Source organism: Papaver somniferum, unplaced genomic scaffold (assembly GCF_003573695.1).
Source record: "Papaver somniferum cultivar HN1 unplaced genomic scaffold, ASM357369v1 unplaced-scaffold_79, whole genome shotgun sequence".
Lineage (NCBI taxonomy): Eukaryota > Viridiplantae > Streptophyta > Magnoliopsida > Ranunculales > Papaveraceae > Papaver > Papaver somniferum.
The window spans coordinates 1,084,360-1,106,575 of NW_020650859.1; the positions used below are offsets into that span (position 1 = coordinate 1,084,360).

General features: G+C 36.5%; 2 protein-coding genes, 1 long non-coding RNA gene and 1 pseudogene across 3 annotated transcripts; 2 read left to right on the forward strand and 2 right to left on the reverse strand.

The window, feature by feature from the left end:
* Positions 1–8,890: 8,890 nt before the first annotated feature.
* LOC113344598 lies at positions 8,891–10,342 on the forward strand (annotated as a pseudogene).
* A 145-nt stretch (positions 10,343–10,487) lies between these two features.
* Positions 10,488–11,644, reverse strand: LOC113344599 (putative F-box protein At3g58910). Its single transcript, XM_026588540.1, has 3 exons — positions 11,629–11,644; positions 11,065–11,519; positions 10,488–10,619 (listed from the first exon to the last, which is right to left on the reverse strand). Exons 1-3 carry the CDS (start codon positions 11,642–11,644, stop codon positions 10,488–10,490), a joined length of 603 nt encoding a protein of 200 aa, XP_026444325.1.
* A 3,913-nt stretch (positions 11,645–15,557) lies between these two features.
* Positions 15,558–18,487, forward strand: LOC113344600 (putative receptor-like protein kinase At4g00960). The gene is made up of 10 exons (XM_026588541.1): positions 15,558–16,064; positions 16,278–16,500; positions 16,602–16,640; positions 16,742–16,780; positions 16,862–16,984; positions 17,111–17,232; positions 17,308–17,518; positions 17,617–17,854; positions 17,941–18,091; positions 18,173–18,487. The coding sequence occupies exons 1-10, from the start codon at positions 15,558–15,560 to the stop codon at positions 18,485–18,487; spliced, it is 1,968 nt and encodes a 655-aa protein (XP_026444326.1).
* A 1,235-nt stretch (positions 18,488–19,722) lies between these two features.
* LOC113344668 lies at positions 19,723–20,943 on the reverse strand. Its single transcript, XR_003357893.1, has 3 exons — positions 20,837–20,943; positions 20,096–20,183; positions 19,723–20,013 (listed from the first exon to the last, which is right to left on the reverse strand). It is a non-coding gene; the product is annotated as an uncharacterized LOC113344668 (long non-coding RNA).
* Between the last annotated feature and the right edge of the window lie 1,273 nt (positions 20,944–22,216).

Sequence of the window (22,216 nt, forward strand, 5' to 3'; positions counted from 1 at the left end):
TAGATTTGTGTTGTTTCTTGTCCGAGAAAACAGTAAGAGATGTGGTGTTACGGACTACTTGAGTGTGTGCTGGAGTACTTCTAATGGTAATTGAACTTTGGAATTGAGTTGGTTGCTACCGTTGCTGCTAACAATGGCGAGTTTGGATTAAACAAAGAAGTGGTGAAGAATGGAGCTAGTTACAGCGAGTTAATGGCATTGATTTTACTGCTGCTGCCATTAATGTAATGCGGATAAGTTTCGTATGGAGAGTGGAGACTAAGGTGTGCTTGTGTGGAACAGGTGAGTTAGGGTTTCATGATTTAAAAAAAAAAGAAAAATGTTCTTGAACGTCAGTAACAGTTTGGGTGTTACAAAGGAGAATTGTTACAGATGAACAAGTAGTGTGACTAATGGATGTCACAGTTAAGAAGAATCGTTACAGAAGCGTAACAGAAGCAAGTGTGACAGTTATGTTAGAGGAGTTGCAGAAAGTTGTTAAAGAGTTTGAAGAAGCTTAAGGTGAGTGGTGATTGAAGAGTTTGTGGCAGAAACTTGGAAGTCTTACAAAGTGTGGAAGACTTTGTGTTAGTTATTGCTTGTGGCAGAAGCGTAACAAGAGAAAGATTGTGATAAAATCTTGAAAAACAAAGAAGTGTGAAGGTTTCGCAACAATAGCGTGACTGGAACAAGAGAAGAAGAAACAACATTCATGTTGTGAAAAAAAAAACAATCACCAAGAGGTGATGAGAAAAAGAACAACAATAGTAGGTTAAAATCCTATGAGTTGTCGAGAGAGTACAAAAAGTATTCTATCGAAGAAACCAAGAAACCAAGAGTACATGAAGTATTCTACGAAGGGAACCGAAATGTTCTAAAACTACGAATATGGGACCGCAATGTCCTTAAACTACGAAGATGGAACCGAAATGTTCTAAAACTACGAAGACGACCGAAACGTCCTTAAACTACGAAGATGGGACCGCAATGTCCTTAAACTTGCATTGGGACCGAAACGTCCTTAAACTACGAAGAGGACCGAAACGTCCTAAAACTACGAAAATGGGACCGTAATGTCCTTAAACTTCCGAAAATGGGACCGTAATGTCCTTAAACTATGAAGGGGACCGAAACGTCCTTAAAATACGGTCTGAAGATTTTTTTCGCAAAAGCGTGGAAAAAAAGAAGAAGAAAGAAGAAAACCGAAGATAAATTTCTTTTGTCCAAGATGGGCATTCGTGATCTACATGCTCCATCTTGAGGGAGGGTATTAGGAAATAATATATGAGTCTATATTTAGGAGATATACACTTTAAGGAGTTTGAGTTATATTAGGAAAGTGTCTATGTTTAGAGTTTGATCTTAGGTAGGAAAGTGCCTTGAGTGGTCGTCAAGTTTGTGAACAATATAAATAGGCTGTTAAGCCATAAGAATTATACACCAAGATTATTATCAATGTAGTCTTTTATGCTTCCGCGTTTATGCTCTCCTCTCTCTTGCTCGATCCTTAACAAGTTGTTTTACCCAACATAGCACAAGCACTTCCTCCTTTTACGCCGTCTATTTCACTCCTCGAAGTCACATTATCTCCACAACTTTCTCCTAGATCTTTGAAGAAACAAGGGTATTCATGTGAGGAATTGCCTGACGGCATGAAGAACCTTGCCATCGTCATATCAGTTAAAAGTGAATATATTATTGAAATGGAAATATGTACCTGCCGTTAATACTCATGCCATAATTGAAATCACGTATGTTCGTAAATGCAAACAGGATGTACCTGTACTTCTTTGGGTTTTTTGATTGCTATCCTGAACTTTTTACTCCAACTCCGCCCTTGGTTGTCTTACCCTTCTTGTAATCCCCTTTTCAAATGCCCATACTAGAATTTCACTACCGTACTGCCGTCAATAAAGGGAACTGCGCAAGAGTTTCCCTATCAAAAGCTACTGATGAGATGTACTTCAACTTCTCATTCGCTAAAAAAATTACGGTTAAATCCTACCAAAAGAATTTGGGTCATTCTAGTAGGTGGGCTTAAAATAAAATCGGAAAAAAGAGTTAGTAAATAAAATAAAAAATACAGATTTATGAAATTACGCTAGATTTTACCAAATATTAGTGCCATTTAAGTAGAAACGAGTCAAATGACATGAAATTTCAGACATGTTACTTGAAAATTTAGAATGGGATACTTGTGTCATCAAAGTATGGTAGACTGATAAAGTTTGGTTGGGGGGATTAATGTGTAGTACCAAGTTGTTGAATTTGTGAGGCAGATATGAAAAACAATACTTGAATAAAGACTTCTATGATGATTAGTTCCTTCTACTAAACTCAATACAAAAAACAAACTGATTAATTTATGAGACTTTAATGGTCATTAGCCCCCACCACCAACCTAACTACTTGATGTCTTTATCTTCTTCAAGTACTAAAGTTTAGATGCATTGTATTAAGATGAAAAAAAAATGTCAAGTGAAGTTACATTATGATTAGCTAGATTCTATATTAACCAAAACACTAAAACAATCCAAAATGGCATCAAATAATTCAATGTGCTAGCTACTTGCTGTCAACTGTCAATTATGAATGACCTCCAAAACTGAAATTTTCTTGAAAGAAATCTAAATTTGAAGGATTAGCGAGAGCATTTGAGAGAACTATAGATACATGACCTGAATTATGCAGTCAAAGACTCATATATAGATATCCTAGAGTTGGTTGCTGTATTGGACTGATAGACAAACTGATACATGATGCACTACTGCTAGAACACTTGAGGTAGTCAGCCAGCCAGCCTAGGACATGTTCATAATATGCTGACACCTTATATTTTGATTTTTCCTAGTCATCATTAGAGGCTGGAGGTGGAAGTGGTTAATATGTTAATGTAAAGGTAGGTGGTTGTGCTTACAGGTCCATACCATATGCAATCTGGGTTTAGCGCTAAAGAATAAGAAGAAAGAAAGTAAGGATTCGATTTCAGTCATTTTCTCTACACTACACCAAACAATTTTGTTTTATTTTCATGGCCAAATATAAGTAGACACCATTACATGCAGTAGTTTCATGAAACACAAACAGAGATACTACTCATCTGTGCTTGTAAGTTCTAAGCTCTCTCTCCCTCAACTAACCAAATTCTCGTACCGTTCATATTTGCTTTTCCCAAAACAGAAAAACAAAAATAAATCCGTAGTTCTTTTTTTTTTTCTTCTTCAGAAAATCCAATACTACTACAATTTGTTCTTCATCAAATGACCCCAGCTTCTACGTGAACCTACAAGGCCTTATAGGTACGCAAAACGGCTGAGGGTTCCTTGGGGTTCCTCCATCTTATGGCTGGGTTTCGGAAGTGGTGGTTTAGTGCCCATTACGACAGTACACCAAGGATGTTGTTTTGGCGGTGGAAGAGGTTACCAGTAATGGCAACTGCAAGATGAAACTTAGCTTATATAAAGACAATTCTTTTTATTAATGTTTAGAAAATCTTTCAAAACTAAACACAAGCTCTAATCTTGCTCATATGATAAACCACAACTTTAGTGATTATATATATATAGAACTATGAATTCCTTTTCATAGTCCTATTACCTTATTACATGTCTTTCCTTTTCTTAGAACTAGATGACTTCTAATTCCCTTAGGATTACATCAATTTCCTAATCTTGTCCTAACCAGCTTGTTAGTGACTTCTATGTTGAAGTTTAACCAACATTCTCCCCGTTAAGCTTCAACCTTACCCGTGACATATCTTGTACTCCAATCAATTGTCTCATTTCTTCAAACTTGATCCGAGCTAATGCCTTTGTCAATATATCTGCTTTCTGCTCAGTTCCTGGTATGTGTTCAACGTTGATGATCTCCTTCTCGATACATTCTCGTATGAAATGATACCTTTTGTGAATGTGTTTCGTATTCCCATGAAACACTGGATTTTTAGTGAGTGCAATTGCAGACTTATTATCAATCTTGATGAGAATTTATCCAGTTTATCTTGCTTTGATTTCACCCAACAGTTCTTGAAGCCATATTGATTGTTTAGCTGCTTCTGTTGCAGCCATAAACTCAGCTTCACAGGATGAGAGGGCTACAGTGTCTTGCTTCTGTGAACACCATGTAATAGGTGCTTCTCCTAGATAAAATATATGACTAGTTGTACCTTTTCCATAATCTTGGTCAATATTATGACTGCTGTCACTATACCCAACAATTCCTTTTGATCCTCCTCGACCATACTTCAATCCACAGCTGATTGTTCCTTTTAGATATCTTAATATCTTCTTTATTACATCACCATGAGACTTGCGTGGACTCTGCATATAACGACTTGCTACTCCCACAGAGAAAGTCAAATCTGGTCTTGTGTGTAATAAGTATCTAAGGCATCCAACATTTCTTCTATAACTTGTTGGATCAATCTCTGCTTATTCTTGTGCCTTTGAAACTTTAAGCCCAAACTCCATTAGTATCTTCGTTGGATTACAAGTTTCAAGTCCTGCTTCTTTCAGAATTTTATTTGCATAAGCATCTTGTTTAATCTGAATCCCATCTACTCCTTGATGGACTTCTATCCCAAGGTAATAAGTGAGTTTACCGAGGTCTGACATTTCAAACTTTGATGACATTTCTCTCTTGAGCTCATTGATCACCTTAAGGGAGTTGCCAGTCAAAAATAGATCATCTACATAGACTGCAATCACAAGAAGCGTTCCCTTTTCTTCTCTTCTGTATACTGATGTTTCTTTAGAGCACTTAACAAATCTGATTTCTCTTAAGATTTGATCTTACTTTGTATTCCAGGCTCGAGGAGCTTGTCTTATACCATATAGAGCTTTTGATAACTTATAAACCTTATGCTCTTGTCCTTTTACTTCAAAACCTTCTGGTTGTTCAACATACACATCTTCTCGCAATTCACCATGTAAGAATACTGTCTTAACGTCTAAGTGGTGAATTTCCCATGAGTTTGATGCTGCCTCTGCAATTAATAAGCGTATTGTTTCAATTCTATCAACTGGTGCAAAAACTTCATCAAAATCTATGCCTGATTCTTGTACATATCCTTTAGCTACAAGCCTTGCTTTGTATTTATTGACAGTACCATCAGCATTCCGTTTTATTTTGAAGATCCACTTAAGACCAATCACTTTTACCTATAGCTGGCAGACATGCCGAAACCCGCGGATAAACCCGTACCCGGCCCGTGAAAACCCTAACCCGGCTTGGCTGGGTTATAAACAAGCCGGGTTAGGGTTAGAGAAATGGCAGCTTGTTAGTAAACGGGTTAACCCGTGCCCGACCTGTAAACCCGTAAACCCATGTACAATAATAATTAATAAATTACATTTAATTTTCACCGTTGGATTATGTAGGAATGGGTTAATACTTAATCCTATCCCTACGTTAAACCTATAAAAACACTAAAACCGTAGACAGATCGTTTCATTCTCCTTCTTGTTCTTCCTCTTTCTTTTCTTTTTTCTCCCCACCGTCTTATCTTGTGGACGCGGCTGTGCCTCCCTTCTCAGTTCTCAGTCCTCACCACCTCCATCACTCCTGTTGTTGATTAAGTTTCTGTTGCTGCTGCTAAGTTTCCTTCACAAGCTGATCAACGAGGTGATTCAGAGTTCAGACGCAAAGAAAAAAGTAATTTAGGGTTCTTTGATTTCATAACTAATTATTGTAAAATTGATTATGAATAGAGGAATTAAAGGATGAGTTTTGATTTGGATGGATGTTTTGATTAGCACTTGACTGATTTATGTGATTGTGTTGAGATTTATACGCAGCAGGCTCAAACTATGTGGTTTTAACTAGGGATTTGTTTATTTATGTGATTGTGTTAATTGCAAGCAATTGTCTCAAAGCCAGTAGCCATGATTCCATGAAAATGTTAGGTTTTATTTTAATTTGCGCTTGGCTACAGTTGGTTCTTTACATTTCCATTCATCTTTACTAATTGTATGCTTTGTTTAGCAACACCGAGTGACTAGTGTTACCTTGAAAGAACAAAGTGGGGGTTTATTTAGTGAAATTCCTTGCTTGCTGTTTCTTTGTTGAGTACTATCCATGACTGGGTTCTGGGAATCCGGTTGTTAAGATTTAAATTGTGTATATTAAATTCAACAATGGAGCATAAAATGTTGATGTACTGCATGCTTCAAGCTAGTTTCATGTATTCAAGATAATAATGTGTATGGTGGATAACCGGATATCATCTTCAATTTATTGTTAAGTTTTGCAATTTTCTTGACCCTTTCATTATATTTTTAAATTTTGGTGTGACACGGTGACCGTTAAATTTGTTGGTTTAATTGAATCGAAATATCAAATGAATTAGATGGATGTTAGGTTGCAGAGAAGGATCTTTATATGGCCTGAATGTGGAAGGATGTAAACCAGAATTCAGAGGAAACTCTGTCAAATCGGTTTCTGGCGATTTGACTCACCAGAAACCAGCCAACCCGTGAACCCGCAAGCTTTACCCGTTACGGACGCGGGTTGAAGAAATGACCACCCGTGAAGAATATCAACCCGCAGGTTTTAGCCCGTGTTAACCCGAACCCGTATAACCTGTAACAAGCCATCCCCGACCCGCCCGTTTTCCAGCATTCCGTTTTATTTTGAAGATCCACTTAAGACCAATCACTTTTACCCCACCTGGCTTATCAACTAGAAACCAAGTCTTGTTTCTGTTGATTGAAATAATTTCTTCTCTACATGCTTGTGTCTATTTAGTCGAGACCTTTGCTTCCTAAAAATTCCTTGGTTCATCATTACAGAAAGTAGCATAATCTCACATTCTTCTGCAGCTTGAAGAACATAATCCTCCAGATACGGTGGCTTTTATATCTGTCTTGTTGATTTTCGCAGTGGAATGGGTTGAGTTATTTCATCGATCTCCTCTTCTTCTTCTTCTTCTTCTTCTACTTCTTCGTTATTCTCAGTGTTTTCATTATTCTCTTCTTTCAAATTCAGACATTAAGGTTTGCAGACGGGCTTCTTTAACTCGATCAACTCCGAAATTACGTGTCTTTATTGCATCCCAAATTTTCTTTGAAGTTTCTTGTTCACCAACTTGTAGAACAAGACATTCTGGTATTGCTTGAAAGAGTAATCCAATGGCAACATTGTTTTTGTCTGGGTCCAATGTAACAGGATCAATTGTTTCCCAAACTTTGTAGATTTTCATCAGTACCTTCATTCTCATGGCCCATACTGTGTAGTTTGTGGCGTTGAGGATTGGAACTTGTATTGATGGTGGCGTGAACTGTTTTGCACCCACAATGGTGGTTTCGTTTTCCATGGCTCAGAAACAAGCTCTGATAACAATTAATGGCAACTGCAAGATGAAACTTAGCTTATATAAAGACAACTCTCTTTATTGATGTTTAGAAAATATCTCAAAACTAAACACAAGCTCTAATCTTGCTCATATGATCAACCACAACTTTGGTGATCATATATATATAGAACAATGAATTCCTTTTCCTAGTCCTATTACCTTATTACATGTCGTTCCTTTTCTTAGAACTAGATGATTTCTAATTCCCTTAGGATTACTTCAATTTCCTAATCTTTTCCTAACCAGCTTGTTAGTGACTTCTATGTTGAAGTTTAACCAACAACCAGTTAATGATTTTTCGCGATAAGCCTTCCTAGATGAAAAAAATCTATTATAAGATTTTTAGCATCAATTGTTATCTAATTGTATACTCAAGATGGGTTTTTGTAAAATTTGTTTGTATATACTCAATTGGCTTCACTCTTTGGTCATCAGTATCATCTAAACTCAATACAAAAAACAAGCCGATTATTCTACAACTGCGAGACTTTTATGGTCATTAGCATCCCCACCACCCACCTAACTATTTGATGATGTCTTTTATCTTCTTAAGTACTAATAAAGTTAAGATGCATTGTATTGAGATGAAAAAATTATCGTGTGAAGTTACATTATGATTGGATTCCATATTACCCAAAAACTTAACCATCCAAAATGGCATCAAAATATTAACACCACCTAAATGAATGGCATCAATGAACTTGAAGGCATAGACAAATAAACCTCCCGTGTTGAACGGTGAGGAAATTCTTACTTTTTATTGAGGAAATAAATTGTTTTTCTTTTTAGTTTTATGAAACAAACCCTCTGGTGAGAACATTTGGCAATGTATGATCGATTCAAAAATTAGGAAAACTTAATTTTACGTATGTGGAATTTCATGTAGGTCCAAATTAAATTTGGAAAACGAGTAGCTACCGTACGATGATTCCTTTTCAAAAGTAATACATAAACGAAAAAAACACATGTTTTCTATGAAAATAATAAAATAAAAAAATAAAATCGTTACATGTTTCTTATCTTTTCTCCACTTATTAATGCATCTATACCATATCAAAAATACATCACCACGAGGCGAGGAACCCGCACACGTCAAACTTAAAAGAAAAAAAAAGACTGATGCATAGCACGAGCACTAATCTAGTTTCAGATAACTACGGAGTGTTAAGTATGAATGACCATTAAAACATCATGTACTGACACTCTTTATTGGCCATAATTGGCGTCTTGTCAAGAATTTTTCCTTCTTCTTATGAGTTATGAGTCTTATGTGGTAGTTCCTATGACTCTAAGCAGAGTTTTGAACCTATGATTTTTCTAAAGAAAGCAGGGCCCAAGACCGAAGTTAAGTGGCACCAGCATGGCAGCATATCCCCCTGTGGATAAGGTGGCAAAATGACTAGGACAGAATTCACCCTCACACTGAAAAAATTCAACAAAGGAAAAACGAAAACAATGGCTATTGTCAGCGTCTCCACTGCTACTACTATATTTTGCTCTAAATCCCATCCTCAGAAGTTAAATTCAACTAAACAGTGTCTTCCCAAACAACTTAAATAACCACCAGCACAATTACAATCACTACACAGAAGAATAGAAGCTCATGTAGACATTGTAACTGATTCTCTTGCTAAGGCAAGCCTTGCAGCTTTACTGTCTACTTCTCTCTTCTTCTGCGTTCATCCGGCTCTTGCCTTCAGGGGAGGAGGACCGTATGGTATTGAGGTAACTAGGGGTCAGGATTTAACCGGGAAAGATTTTAGCGGGAAGTCATTGATCAAACAAGATTTTAAAACGGTAATTTCATTTATGTTTTTAAGTTTTTTGCTGGATAACATTGAAATTAGTACTAACACACGGGGATCGAGTGAGTAAACTAATGTAGAGTATAACGAATCGAAGGCATGTTCGTGAAACTGTTTTGGAGTTGGATGCCATATTGATCCTTGAATTTCCGTTATGTTCTGTGAATCCAGTCAATATTAAGACAAGCCAATTTCAAAGGTGCAAAGTTACTAGGTGCCAGCTTCTTTGATGCGGACTTGACAGGTTTTTTTCCTTTGCTTTCTATGACTTCGATTTATGCTTCTTAAACAAGCATATACATTTTTTACTCAATTTCAAGTGTCCATGCCATTTGCAGTTATTTGTAAAAAATGATGCATATGTATTTGTGAATGTATTCCAGGAGCTGATTAATCGGATGCTGACCTTAGAGGGGCAGACCTTTCCCTTGCAAATGTTACAAAGGTGCTGACACTGGCTCTCTATTTGGTTATAGGCTCTTGTTCCTCGTTATATTCACTAGCTAGTCCATTATGAATCCCTAGTCGTTATCTAAATGTGCAGGCAAATTTGACTAATGCAAATCTGGAGGGTGCATCTGTAACTGGCAACACATCCTTTAAGGGGACTCTTATTACTGGGGCTGGTAATTACGTTTTGCTAGTTCTTTTCAAACTTATGAACAATCCTGGAACCTGTGCGTACACTACTGCTGCTTGTGCAGTTCTATTTGCATCACCGTCAGGGATTACTGAGATTTCTCTGGCTTAGTGTGTATATCCAATATTTCTTATTGTTTTTTTCAGATTTCACGGACGTGCAGTTGAGAGAAGACCAGAGGGAACTCCTCTGCAAAACTGCTGATGGGTAAGATTCTTCCTAGGTGCTGTTAAGTTAAAATATTTTACTTTTGGTCAATAATGTGCTTTCATTTGGCGTTCGTTAGGGTCAATCCAACAACCGGTAATCCTACAAGAGAGACATTGCTTTGCAAGTGACAACTGTAAGCGATGCCATAACCTTATTGGACTAAGAAAGATTGGAGCAACTGTAAAATCTAGAGCATTTTTTCCCCACAAGTTGAGCTGTTAATTGCCGCTACTATTGTAAAAATATACCGTCATTTCTTAACTTGTCGTAAATATTATAGTATCCGACTATGTCTGTAAGCGCAGCAATGGACCTATCAGCATTTAATTAAATAGCATATATGACCTTCGTTTGCAATTTCTAACGTTCTCACTACATTATTCTGCATCTCAAAATGGATGATGAACATGTACCTTAGGAAACAAATTCTGGAAAGTATGCCAGCTCAATGCCTTGGCCTTTCTACAATTTCTGCAGCAGCATGACAAGGAATTCAACTACCTTACAGACTTCCAAGAGGGATTTGAAACGTGCAACTTTCTGAGGCTCTTGGAAAACTTTGTATCTGCACCATAAGTTCTAGTTCTGCCGCTTTTAGAGGGCGTAAATACCTAAAATAGACAGAAGGCTCCCTCTGAAAATATAAATAAATATAAAGATAAACAGAAGAATACCTAAAATAGACATTATAAGTTCTTAAACAAGAAAGCCAAAGACTTATATCTGTTATTTACGGAATGATAAAACCAGAAAGGTATGCTAAATTCAAAGTTCTGTAAACTAATTACCTTTTCAATTATGAGCGACTCAAGCAACAAATCAGTTTCAAGATGTCAGATTAAATTATAGGGGAAATTGTTAAAGTCCGCAAGCATCCAACTCAAAATCAATTGGCAATGAGTGGAGCGGCCCTTCCATATTATATTTTAAGTTAATTAAGCGGATTCTAGCGATGTGGGACTATTGTCCTTTCACACCCCCCTCACGTGTAAGGCCGGTCACTGGGACCTCACACGTGGACCTACGTACGAGTTACCAGAAACTGACAGAAATGTAAAAATAGTAGCAAGCACGAATACCTGTAAGGAAGGATTCTTAACAGTTGGACATTTAACATGTGTAAGGGCTCTAAAAAATTGTCGTACTGCTTCAACTTGACCTGTCTCTTCCTCCCTTTGTCTTGAAGCAGACAAGTGAACAACTGCTTCCTCTAGTGTAAGAAAACTAGACAAGACGTATTCTTTTGCAACATAACCCGTGTAGTAGAGACTTACGAGATTTGGCGCTTGAATTTTTAGAGAACACTTGTGTATATCATGACCACCATCAATTCTCAAAAGTTTAAGTGTAGGAATTGATATACAGAAACTCGGGTCACGGAATCCGCAGTTTTCCAGATTCAATTCTTCAAGGACAGGGGAATTCGAAAAAATTTTCTCACTCCAGCACTGATTGGTAAGCTCAGTATGTTCAAGTCGCAGGTGTTTGAGTCTGGGAAATGAGATATGCTCAGGAAAATCAAGGATTGGATAAACTGTTAGACGAAATGATGTGAGTGAAGCACAAGTAAAAATGGATTGAAGAATACAAAAAAGACCATTTGAGCATAAGAATAAACTGAAATCTTTGACATTGTGCCTTACTACACCCGAGATCCATGAATTAAAGAGAGATTCATCCAAATACTCAGATGATGTGAGATGGAACTTGTGTATATTATTATCTAACAAACAACAACGATGCAATGTCCCATCCACAAAATCCTCGAATTTATCTGTAAAATTTTTGGGTTTCAACCATCCATCCCACTCAAATTCAAGGTTAGGGACAGAGGTCCAAATGTGATTCCATCTGTGAGATAATACGTTAGTACGAGCAACATCCTTGGTTTCAAGGAACGATAGTATATGGTAAACAAGTGAGCAACATCCTTTATGTACTAGTGTTAATAATCTGGATCAGTGATTAAAAATTTTGTTTAGTGATTAAGATAATTTTCAGAATTATAAGGTTTGTTTGTGTAGATGATAAATTTTGGGGGAAAATTTTTTTTATTGAGAAGGAGAAGGAGAAAGTGAGAAAAAAAATTTCTTGATTCAATGGAGGATGAGGAGGGTCATTCTTCATACAAAAAACCTAGGAAAATACATATCAACTACAACAATGACTCCCAAATGGCTGATTTCTTAGATTATGAGAATGATTTTACACAAACTCAAACTCAAGAACAAACTCAAGTTGGTGATTTTTATGAGCCAAATCCATATATGAAGACATTGATGAGGAACCCAATGCTGCTAGTACACTTCTATACTATGATTAATCTCACTTTTATAACTAGAAATTATCAAAAGTTTGGATTTTTGCTTCATGGTTCGGCGAACCAGGTTGAGGTTCGGCTCACATCTATGAGCCGAATCAACCAAATGATGAATGGTTCGGCTCACTGAATCTGTTTACAGCATGCGCCGAACCTATAATTTTCAATTCCAACCCTTTTGCTAGACATTAGTTCGGCTTATATGAAAGTTTTATAGTAAGCCGAACAACATCCTGAATAGCCCGGAATAAAAATAATTATTGGTTCGGCTTATATTCAACATGAATTTTTTAATTTTTGGGTTAAAATATTATTATTGGTTCGACATATATTGAGAATATCGTATAAGACGAAACCTCTAAATGTTCAAGGTTCGGCACATAATATGATTATCGTATGTGCTGAATCAACCAAATGATGAACGGTTCGGCTCACTGAATCTGTTTACAGCATGCGCCGAACCTATAATTTTCAATTCCAACCCTTTTGCTATACACTAGTTCGGCTTATATGAAAGTTTCATAGTAAGACGAACAACATCCTGAATAGCCCGGAATAAAAATAATTATTGGTTCAGCTTATATTCAACATGAATTTTTTAATTTTTGGGTTAAAATATTATTATTGGTTCGGCATATATTGAGAATATCGTATAAGACGAAACCTCTAAAAGTTCAATGTTCGACGCATAATATGATTATCGTATGTGCCGAATCAACCAAATGATGAACGGTTCGGCTCACTGAATCTGTTTACAGCATGCGCCTAACCTATAATTTTCAATTCCAACCCTTTTGCTAGACACTAGTTCGGCTTATATGAAAGTTTCATAGTAAGCCGAACAACATCCTGAATAGCCCGGAATAAAAATAATTACTGGTTCGGCTTATATATTCAAAATCGTATGTGCCGAACATGAATTTGTTAATTTTTGGGTTAAAATATTGTTCGTGGTTCGGCACATATTGAGAATATCGTATAAGCCGAAACCTGTAAATGTTCATGGTTCGGCACATAATATGATTATCGAATGAGCCGAACATTGCTATTATATTTCTTTTCTAGTATTTAACCTTGTGATATTCTTTGTAGATCGTGCTTGGCGGACCTGTACCCATGGAAAATCAACCTGATCCAGTAGAAGTAATTCACGAAGATACTAAGGATCACTTCCAAAATGATTTGGTATGTAAGAACTTGGTGTTTACCTTAATGTTGTAGGAATATTCCGAAGTTTTTCTTACTAATTATTTGTGTTTGAATGAATGTAGAGATGGAAAACTAAAACCGAAGCACTGGCTTGGTCTGAGGAACACGCGATGAAGATAAATTGTGTACTAGTTAAAGGACGACAGAGCCGAGGGAATCGGTTTGAATTGATTTGTGAGCGAAGTGGAACTGGCGATAGCAAGGTTAAAAAGGGTTCTGTATATGTTGGGAAGATTGGGAGAAAGTATAGGACAAAGACGAAGAAAACAAAGTGCCCTTTCAAAATCGTTTTCAACCTCAAGAACAAGAATAAGTCTTTGGACAAAGATGATGAATCTCGGGTTATGAATAGAGAAATGGATTGTCGTCATAACCACCAACGTCCACATGACCTTCATGGACATGCAAAAGTAGCGCGACTCAAACCCAACGAGATTCTAGAAGTGGATAAAATGACACGAGCACGTATGCCACCGTCTAGGATTCTTAGTAATTGAAGGAGGACGACAAGAATAACAAGTCGAATATGCAAACTATCTACAATGCAAGAAATAAGATTAGAAGACTCAATTTGCAAGGTAGGATGGTGATGCAACAAGTGATGTGGTTAGGGGTGAATCATAACTATGCTTGCCAAAAGAATTTGGATGAGTTTGGTCAAGTCACACACTATGTAGTCGATTTCGGCCATCTCGGCCGAAATTTCGGCGAAATTTCGGATTTCGGTCCAAGAAAACAAGATTTTGTTAATTTCGGCCAGACGAAATCTTTGCGAAAATTTCGGCCGGAAACGCGTTTTTCGGTCGGAATTATGGCCGGAATATATATATATATATTTTTAAATTGAATGGATTAATCTCAAGTACAAAAATTAAACAGATTAATTCACTCACTAGTATTATTGCTTGTTGTTGTTTTTGAATTTCTTGACCTAAAATTATCATTTGGTGTTGATGATGAGGAAGGTGAACAACCAGATTTATTAATACTATGTTTCTTTTAAGTGGGTCAATACTCCCTCAATCTTCTAGTCTGACTCAAACTAGGATTGGAATTAACTCTCCATCCCCATGAAATTGAACCTGGCAACAAACACTTCTTATTATAAAAATTGGAACCGAAATTACACCGAAATTTGAAAACGGAATCTCCCCGAGACAACGTTGTACCAGTGTCTCGCTCGGGACCGAAATAAACCGGAATCCGAGATTAACTACCTTGGTCACACACCTTTTTCTTGCCCACCCGGAATGCGTCCAATTGGCTCTATGCTTCCCACAAGTTCTTATATTGGATTGCACGTATCTTGATTCATTGTGCATATATCTTGATTCAAAAGTTTTATAACTTTACAATTCAATAGTAATATTCTGAATTCTCAAACGAATCGGGTTAGGTCAGAAAAAACCAAACAACCTGTAAGAGTTCTAAGGGAATTTTTAATCTCAATACGACTAGCAGAGGCAGGGAGTTGATCCCTCCAAACTTTACAAAACAAATTACTTGTGGCAAACTTAGCAAGTCGATTAGCAACGTAGCTGCCTTTCCTATGCAAAAAGTAAAACAAAATCCAAGTCTTGCTCTTTTTCATTCAAATAATAATAATAATAATAAAAACAAAATATGTAACGTTATCTTTTCATTTTTGATTCTTCAAAAGAAAAAGAAAAAATCTCTTCATTTTTGCCTCACAAAATTCTACTCACTTGTTGCAAGTGGAACGAGAAGGTGACCCAAAATCAGTACGTACCAAAAGGGGCAATGAAGAATTTGCCATCTTAGACAAAATCATCCTAATGTTTGAGCCTCTTAAACGAGTACGCTGGACTAGTAACATAACTTATATGCATGACTCTATCTAACCCGTCAAAGGGGTAGAGTCTCAGCTCAAAATTCATTCTTCACTCACTAATTTCCTTGATATTGACAGTACTGCTGCAAAGTCTCCATACCAAGTCAAGAACATGATCCTTAACAGAAGAAATAAATTGCAAATGATGTATGATGAAGACTATAAAAAAAAACAGGAAAGAAATAGCAGATATGGGTAATAGTAGATTTTTTAACATGTTTATCAAAATTCTTTCTGCAATTCTGATATGCTATGCATTGAAAGCCAATGCACAAACTGATACGGAAAATGTTTACCACTCGTGTTCCGGTGGTAATTATATCGCTAATAGTACATATGAGTCAATCGTTAAGCTTCTTCTGTCATCTCTAAAGGATTCGTTCAACAAAGGAACCATCCGTAATGGATATTACAACAACACAATCGTTCGGAGATCAAACACCATGTACGGGTCGTATCAGTGTAGAGGTTATATTAGACATCAAGAATGTGAAGAAAGTGTTGTTTCAGCAGCTAATGAAATCGCCTTGCTCTGCCCAACCTCTAAACAAGCAGCTATTTCATACAAAGACCTTGTTGTTTTGCAATTTTCTGACAAATTATTCTTCTCAATATTGCAAGATAAACCATTGTTTACTCTCCCAAGTGAAGAGTTGGTTCCAAATCCTGATGAGTTTAACCCCAAACTGGATTTATTGGTGAATGATCTTCTAGCAAATATTAATTCATCATCATCATCATCTTCTTCTTCTACTACTACTACCTCTTCTTCTTTTTCTTCTTCTCCCTCTTCTTCTACTACTATTATATCTTCGTCTTCTGATTTTTCTTTTTCTTCTTCTTCTTCTTCCCATGCTTCGCATAATAAGAATCTGTATGCTAATGGAACCATAAATGTTACACCCTCACAGAAAATCTATGGCCTAGCCCAGTGCTCTTCGGACTTATCAGTTGATAATTGTAATCGATGTCTCCGTGGGGGAATCAATGATATTCAAAAACGTTTTAGCGGGAGAATAGGTGGCAAAGTGATTACTTGGAGCTGCTATTTTAGATACAAGCTATTTCCTTTTTATACCAAATATGCGACTTCTCCAGCTCCTGCAAACCCACCACAACCGAGCATTACTCGAAGTAAGTATAACATAGATACTATTAGATCTCGATTAATTAATAAGGTCGATCAATTAAAGAAAAAATCTACTAATTTGTTGAGTCTATTGATATATTTTCAGCTCCTGTGGAAAACCCACCACAACCGAGCATTACACGAAGTAAGTATAATATAGATACTGTTAGATCTCGATTAATTAATAAGGTCGATCAATTAAAGAAAAACTCTACTAATTTGTTGAGATTATTGATATATTTTCAGCTCCTGTGGCAAACCCACCACAACCCAGCATTTCAAAAGGTAAGTATACCAAACTTTAGATGGTTTTGTTTAGACATATGATGATTATTTATAACTATGGAATATTTGTTCTTGTTGCAGCAAAGCAAAAGCCAAAGATGTCACTTACAGTGCTCCTTATTATAGTTGTTCCAACCGTTATCACAGTAGTATCTATCATAACTATTTTGTGTTTCTGCATAATAAGAAGAAAGAAAATTAGCAGTAAGCTTTGTTATACTTTTTGTATCTTTTCAAATTACAAAGTTTCAGGATTAACCATTCGGAATTTGAATCTTTACTAGCGATCATTTCACTTAAATCTAATTTTTTTGTTGTATTGTTTTGAAGATATTGGCGAAATTCAAAGTGCTGAATCTTTGCAGTTCAAATTCAGTACAATAAGTGCTGCGACAAACAACTTCTCAGATGCGAATAAGCTTGGGCGAGGCGGATTTGGTATCGTATACAAGGTATATATCCATAACAATACAATGCAATTAATACTGCAATGGCACTTTATATTGTCCTGGCTACGCTGTGATCAGGGTACACTGACGGATGGACAAGAAATAGCTGTGAAGAGGTTGTCTGAAAATTCAGGTCAAGGTGAAAAGGAATTTAAGAATGAAGTTGCGTTGCTAATCAAACTGCAGCACAAAAATCTTGTTAGACTATTAGGTTATTGTTTACACGGAGATGAAAAGCTACTCGTTTATGAGTTCATGAAAAATGGAAGCCTCGATCAATTCTTATTCGGTTTGGCTACTTCCATTTTCTTTTCTTTATTTATTTTTATTCCTGAGCAATAAACTCGCAGTACTACTGACCATAAATATGAAAAACTGAATGTGTAGATCCATTTAAATGCGCACATTTAGATTGGGGAAAGCGACACATGATTATAGGAGGTATTGCCAAAGGTCTTCTGTATCTTCACGAGGATTCTCGACTTAACATCATTCATCGAGATCTCAAAGCTAGCAACGTATTACTAGGACCAGATATGGTCCCAAAAATTGCAGATTTTGGGATGGCTAAGATTTTTATGGTGAACCAAAGTCAAGCAAGCACAAAACGCGTTTGTGGAACTTTGTAAGTCTTGTACCTCTTCAAAAACCATGTCACTATACATGCATATATAAGAACATGTTTTGATACCGGATTGTGATCACACGCAGTGGATATATGGCTCCTGAGTATGCAATGCTAGGTAAATTCTCGGTAAAATCAGATGTCTTTAGTTTCGGTGTCTTAATTCTAGAGATACTATGCGGCAAGAGGAGTAACTCATTTGGAAGAGACGAAGATGCCGAGAGTATATTAACCTATGTGAGTGTAAGCTAAGTTTCTTTGGTTTATAGGCATGAATTGTCTTCACTACACATTTACCATAAAAACTGTAATTTATAGGCATGGAAGCTTTGGAATGAAGGAAAATATCTTGAATTGCTAGATCCTACATTGAGAGGGCATCATTCAACAAGCGAAGTGATGAGATGCATAGAAATTGCATTATTATGTGTTCAAGAAGATGTAGCTGAAAGACCAGCAATGGCACGGATTGTTCACATTCTGAATAACTACTCTGTTACTGTTGCAGCACCTTTAACACCATCTGCATTTTCATTGAGTAATGACAACCGAACGGAACCCAATATCCCCTCTCAAGGTGTTGGCAATGTGAGCGTTAATGAGATGTCTACGACAGAATTATACCCTCGGTGACACTGTATTATGGCTAAATTTGGGAGGTCTCAGGTCAAGGATAGATGATTATATGTATAGATTATTTCCCATTTGTGTATCTAATTTTATTTAGCAACCTTAATGGATAACCATTAAACAATATAAACACAGGAATTCTTGAAGTTGTTTTCAGCTTGAGCAAATGCTTAATATTTTCTTTTATTAATGTAATGTTTAGTTATTGGCAAACCGATTGCAACACCGAAGGGAGTAATTGCTATACATAAGTCAATGTGCAGGGTGCAAATAATAATCAATAAAAAGGTGGAAACAAAATAAAGGTATAAGCGCTTCAATTACTTCAAATTAAAACAAAACAAAAAAACAAAACTCTAAAGAAGAATTTAGGAACGGTTATACCCGTTCGGAAATGATAAATGTCGTGAAATACAAGGATTTAGTCAAAATCAGCTTGGGTCAAAGTAAAAATTGGCGGATAGGATCGAAGTGGCGTGGTATGGACGGCAGGAAGCCTATGTGCATCCCGAATTTTAGCTCATTTACTTCTTAAACCTTTCTCTTTTATTTTTCTCACTCGCTCCAGGGTTTCTGTACCTTTGATTTCTATGAATCAGTGGAGTAAATCTGTGGATGCAAGCAAGGTCTCAAGGAATGGACCAAAATCATCAATCCACCTTTTCTTCTTATGATAGTAATAAACTCATTTTTCAATTGTTTTGGTTAGTAATGCATTTGTAAAATCTATTGGATTTTTGTTCTTTCCAGGGTACAGTAGCTTGGAAATCGGTACGCAGTCAAATTAGAGCTGGCAAACGGGCGGGACAGGGCTGGCTTGTTACGGGTTACACGGATTCGGGTTAACACGGGTCAAAACCCGCGGGTTGATATTTTTCACGGGTGGTCATTTCTTTAACCCGCATCCGTAACGGGTTAAACCTGCGGGTTCACGGGTTAACCCGTTTATGGTGAGTCAACTCACCAGAAACCGATTTGACAGAGTTTCCTCTGATTTATGACAGATTCAACATTCACATACTCACATTGACAGTTTCAGCCTGTCACACGCCAAAATTTACAATCCAATGCCGATAGAATGAAGAACAAACAAATAATGGCAATCACAAAAACTTTGTATCATTTAAATTATAAAAAATTTCAAAAGATAGAAAGACATCACTACTATCTGCTAATCCCAACACAAAATACAGTATGCTATTTGAAGAAAAGGTAAAACCCGTGAAAAGGAAGATAAAAAAGACCTTTTCTTAAACAAATAAAACAAGCAAAAAGACGTATGGATTAGCATATGTAGTTTAATCTCTTAATACTGATATTGTCTTTGTCCTTCACAAAATAATTTCCACCAAGAAGTTCATTCAGAGCATATTAATTTATTCAACTACTATATGGATACTGCGTCTTATGAAGGTGTAGGTATTAGGATTCTGATCCTTTACCCAGTCTGGCAGTTCAAATTCGACTGGACTTCCAATTTCTTCGGTAAGCTTGTCAAATATGTGCCCAAAATTGTGGTGCTCAAAACTCTGTTTCAAATTAAGATTTAAGAATAAATAAAGAGCTAAGAAATTCACATAAGAACCCAGTGCGTCAAATTAGTATACTGACCTTTGTCATAGCAGGCATGTTGCAATCAGAACAAGCGTACTCAACCACAGTCCACGAGAATGATCTATAGATGTCTAGTAACATTTACCTAAACAGACCAAAAGTCCAATCCACCGGCAGTTAGTTTCACATACTGCAAAATGCAAACTACAGGGACGAGAAACTGATATCAACCTTTCACTCACACATTGTATCAGATAAACACACCCATTGTTATTCACTATAGTTTCTCACAAGTTTCCTACTAAATACGAGGAGTGCATATGCGTGCGAGCAAAGAACCATAAGTTACAAATTATATGTAATATGAACATCTGATACGAACTACACCAAAAGGCTTTTGGTGAGGGTTTCTCCTTGAGTAACCATTCAATGAATTACAGAACAAATCCAAAGCTATCACAATCTCAAAACCCTTTGCCCCTTATCACCCTGTAGTGAAGTACGCACAGAAAATCCTACCATTACTACATTCATTCTCTCTAATCTTCTCTATTTCTAGGGTTTTACTGGTTTGAACATTCATTCAAGCAATTTATCTACAGAACATTCTCAATAAGTACTTCCTCAATACAAACAGAACCATCACTTTCAACATGAATTACCAACTAATTTGAATAAAAAGAATACTGTGGATTCAACACAACAACATAAAAGCCTAGTTTCTTCTTCTTCATAGTCAACAGAAAGATCATCACAGAAACAAGAAACCCAGAAAACGAATTAAAAAGAAAACTTCACCTGCGAAATAAACTCCAAGAACCAGAAGATTATAACTTGTTTATGGAAAGAAACTTCTTCTTCTTTGAATTGAATAAAAGACACCACCAGATTCACACTTAAGCAAAATTGATAAATTGTACACCGGTTGAGATCTCTCTGTATAAGTACTGAAAACTTAATCTGAATCAAAGGGTTATCGTGATTTTTGAATTTAATTCATCATCAGATCTCAGATCACGCTTTTACAAATCGAAATCTCTGATTTCTCTTGATTCAAACTTGACAGCCGCAGCAGCTGCTTATCTCTCACTTGCACTGCAAAAAAATAAATAAACATCAACAATATCAAATCTGCAACCCTGTAGTATAAGGAAATAAAAAGGATAATAATTGATATGAGAAGGAACGGAGAATGAAGGAGATAACAAACCCTGAGAGAGACAAAGACCTAGCTTCCAGAGAATCGTGCCAAATGATTCATTGTTTATCCGAGATTCAATTCACAACTGAAGAACGCAGAAGAAGGGAAGGAGGCAAGGAGTAGAAGAAGAAAAGAGATAGATAAAAAAGAAAGATATCTCTTCATTTAGTTTTAGGGTTTCGCCTTTTATACCTTAATCGTGTGGATGTGATTAATCCTAGATAATCCGACGGACAGGATTATATAAAAATTACTAATTAGTTATTGTGGACGGGTTTACGGGTTGTACCCGCGGTTTCACGGGCCGGGACGGGTTAACCCGTTTATTCACAAGCCGTCATTTCTCTAACCCGAACCCGGCTTGTTTAGAAACCAGCCGAGACGGGTTCGGGTTTTTACGGGTCGGGCATGGGTTAACCCGCGGGTTTCAGCTTGTTTGCCAGCTCTAAGTCAAATGAATCTGCGAAAGCCTATGCAAGTATGTCTAATTTTTTCTTTCTTTCTTTCTTTTAAATTAAATTTTATTTCTCTTGCATGTGGGTTGGACAGACTGTTGTGTAGTGGAAAATGCAATGAGGGGTCAAATGCCCTAAACTTCCCCATCGTCTAACTTCCAAGCATTACAACAATGAAAATATGGTAGATACAAATCAAACTACTTGGCTAATATTGGGCCTGAGCCACATATTGAATGAGATATTGATTTTATATGAATATCCATTCTCCCATACAACACTCAGTGAAATCATGGGAATCAATTTTGATAATAGTATTCAGTTGAATAAGACTTAAATTAAGATGGGAAAATATCATTTGGTCATTTTTTATTTGATCCCAAGTCTGTTTAGTCCTTTCAGAAATCACCTTTTCCATTTGATTCATAATTATTTAAAAATATTTAATGGACCAAAGTACCCTTCCGTGTTAATTCCTACTTTTTTTTTGTAGCAGTTCATTTTGTCTGATAAACTCCGGAG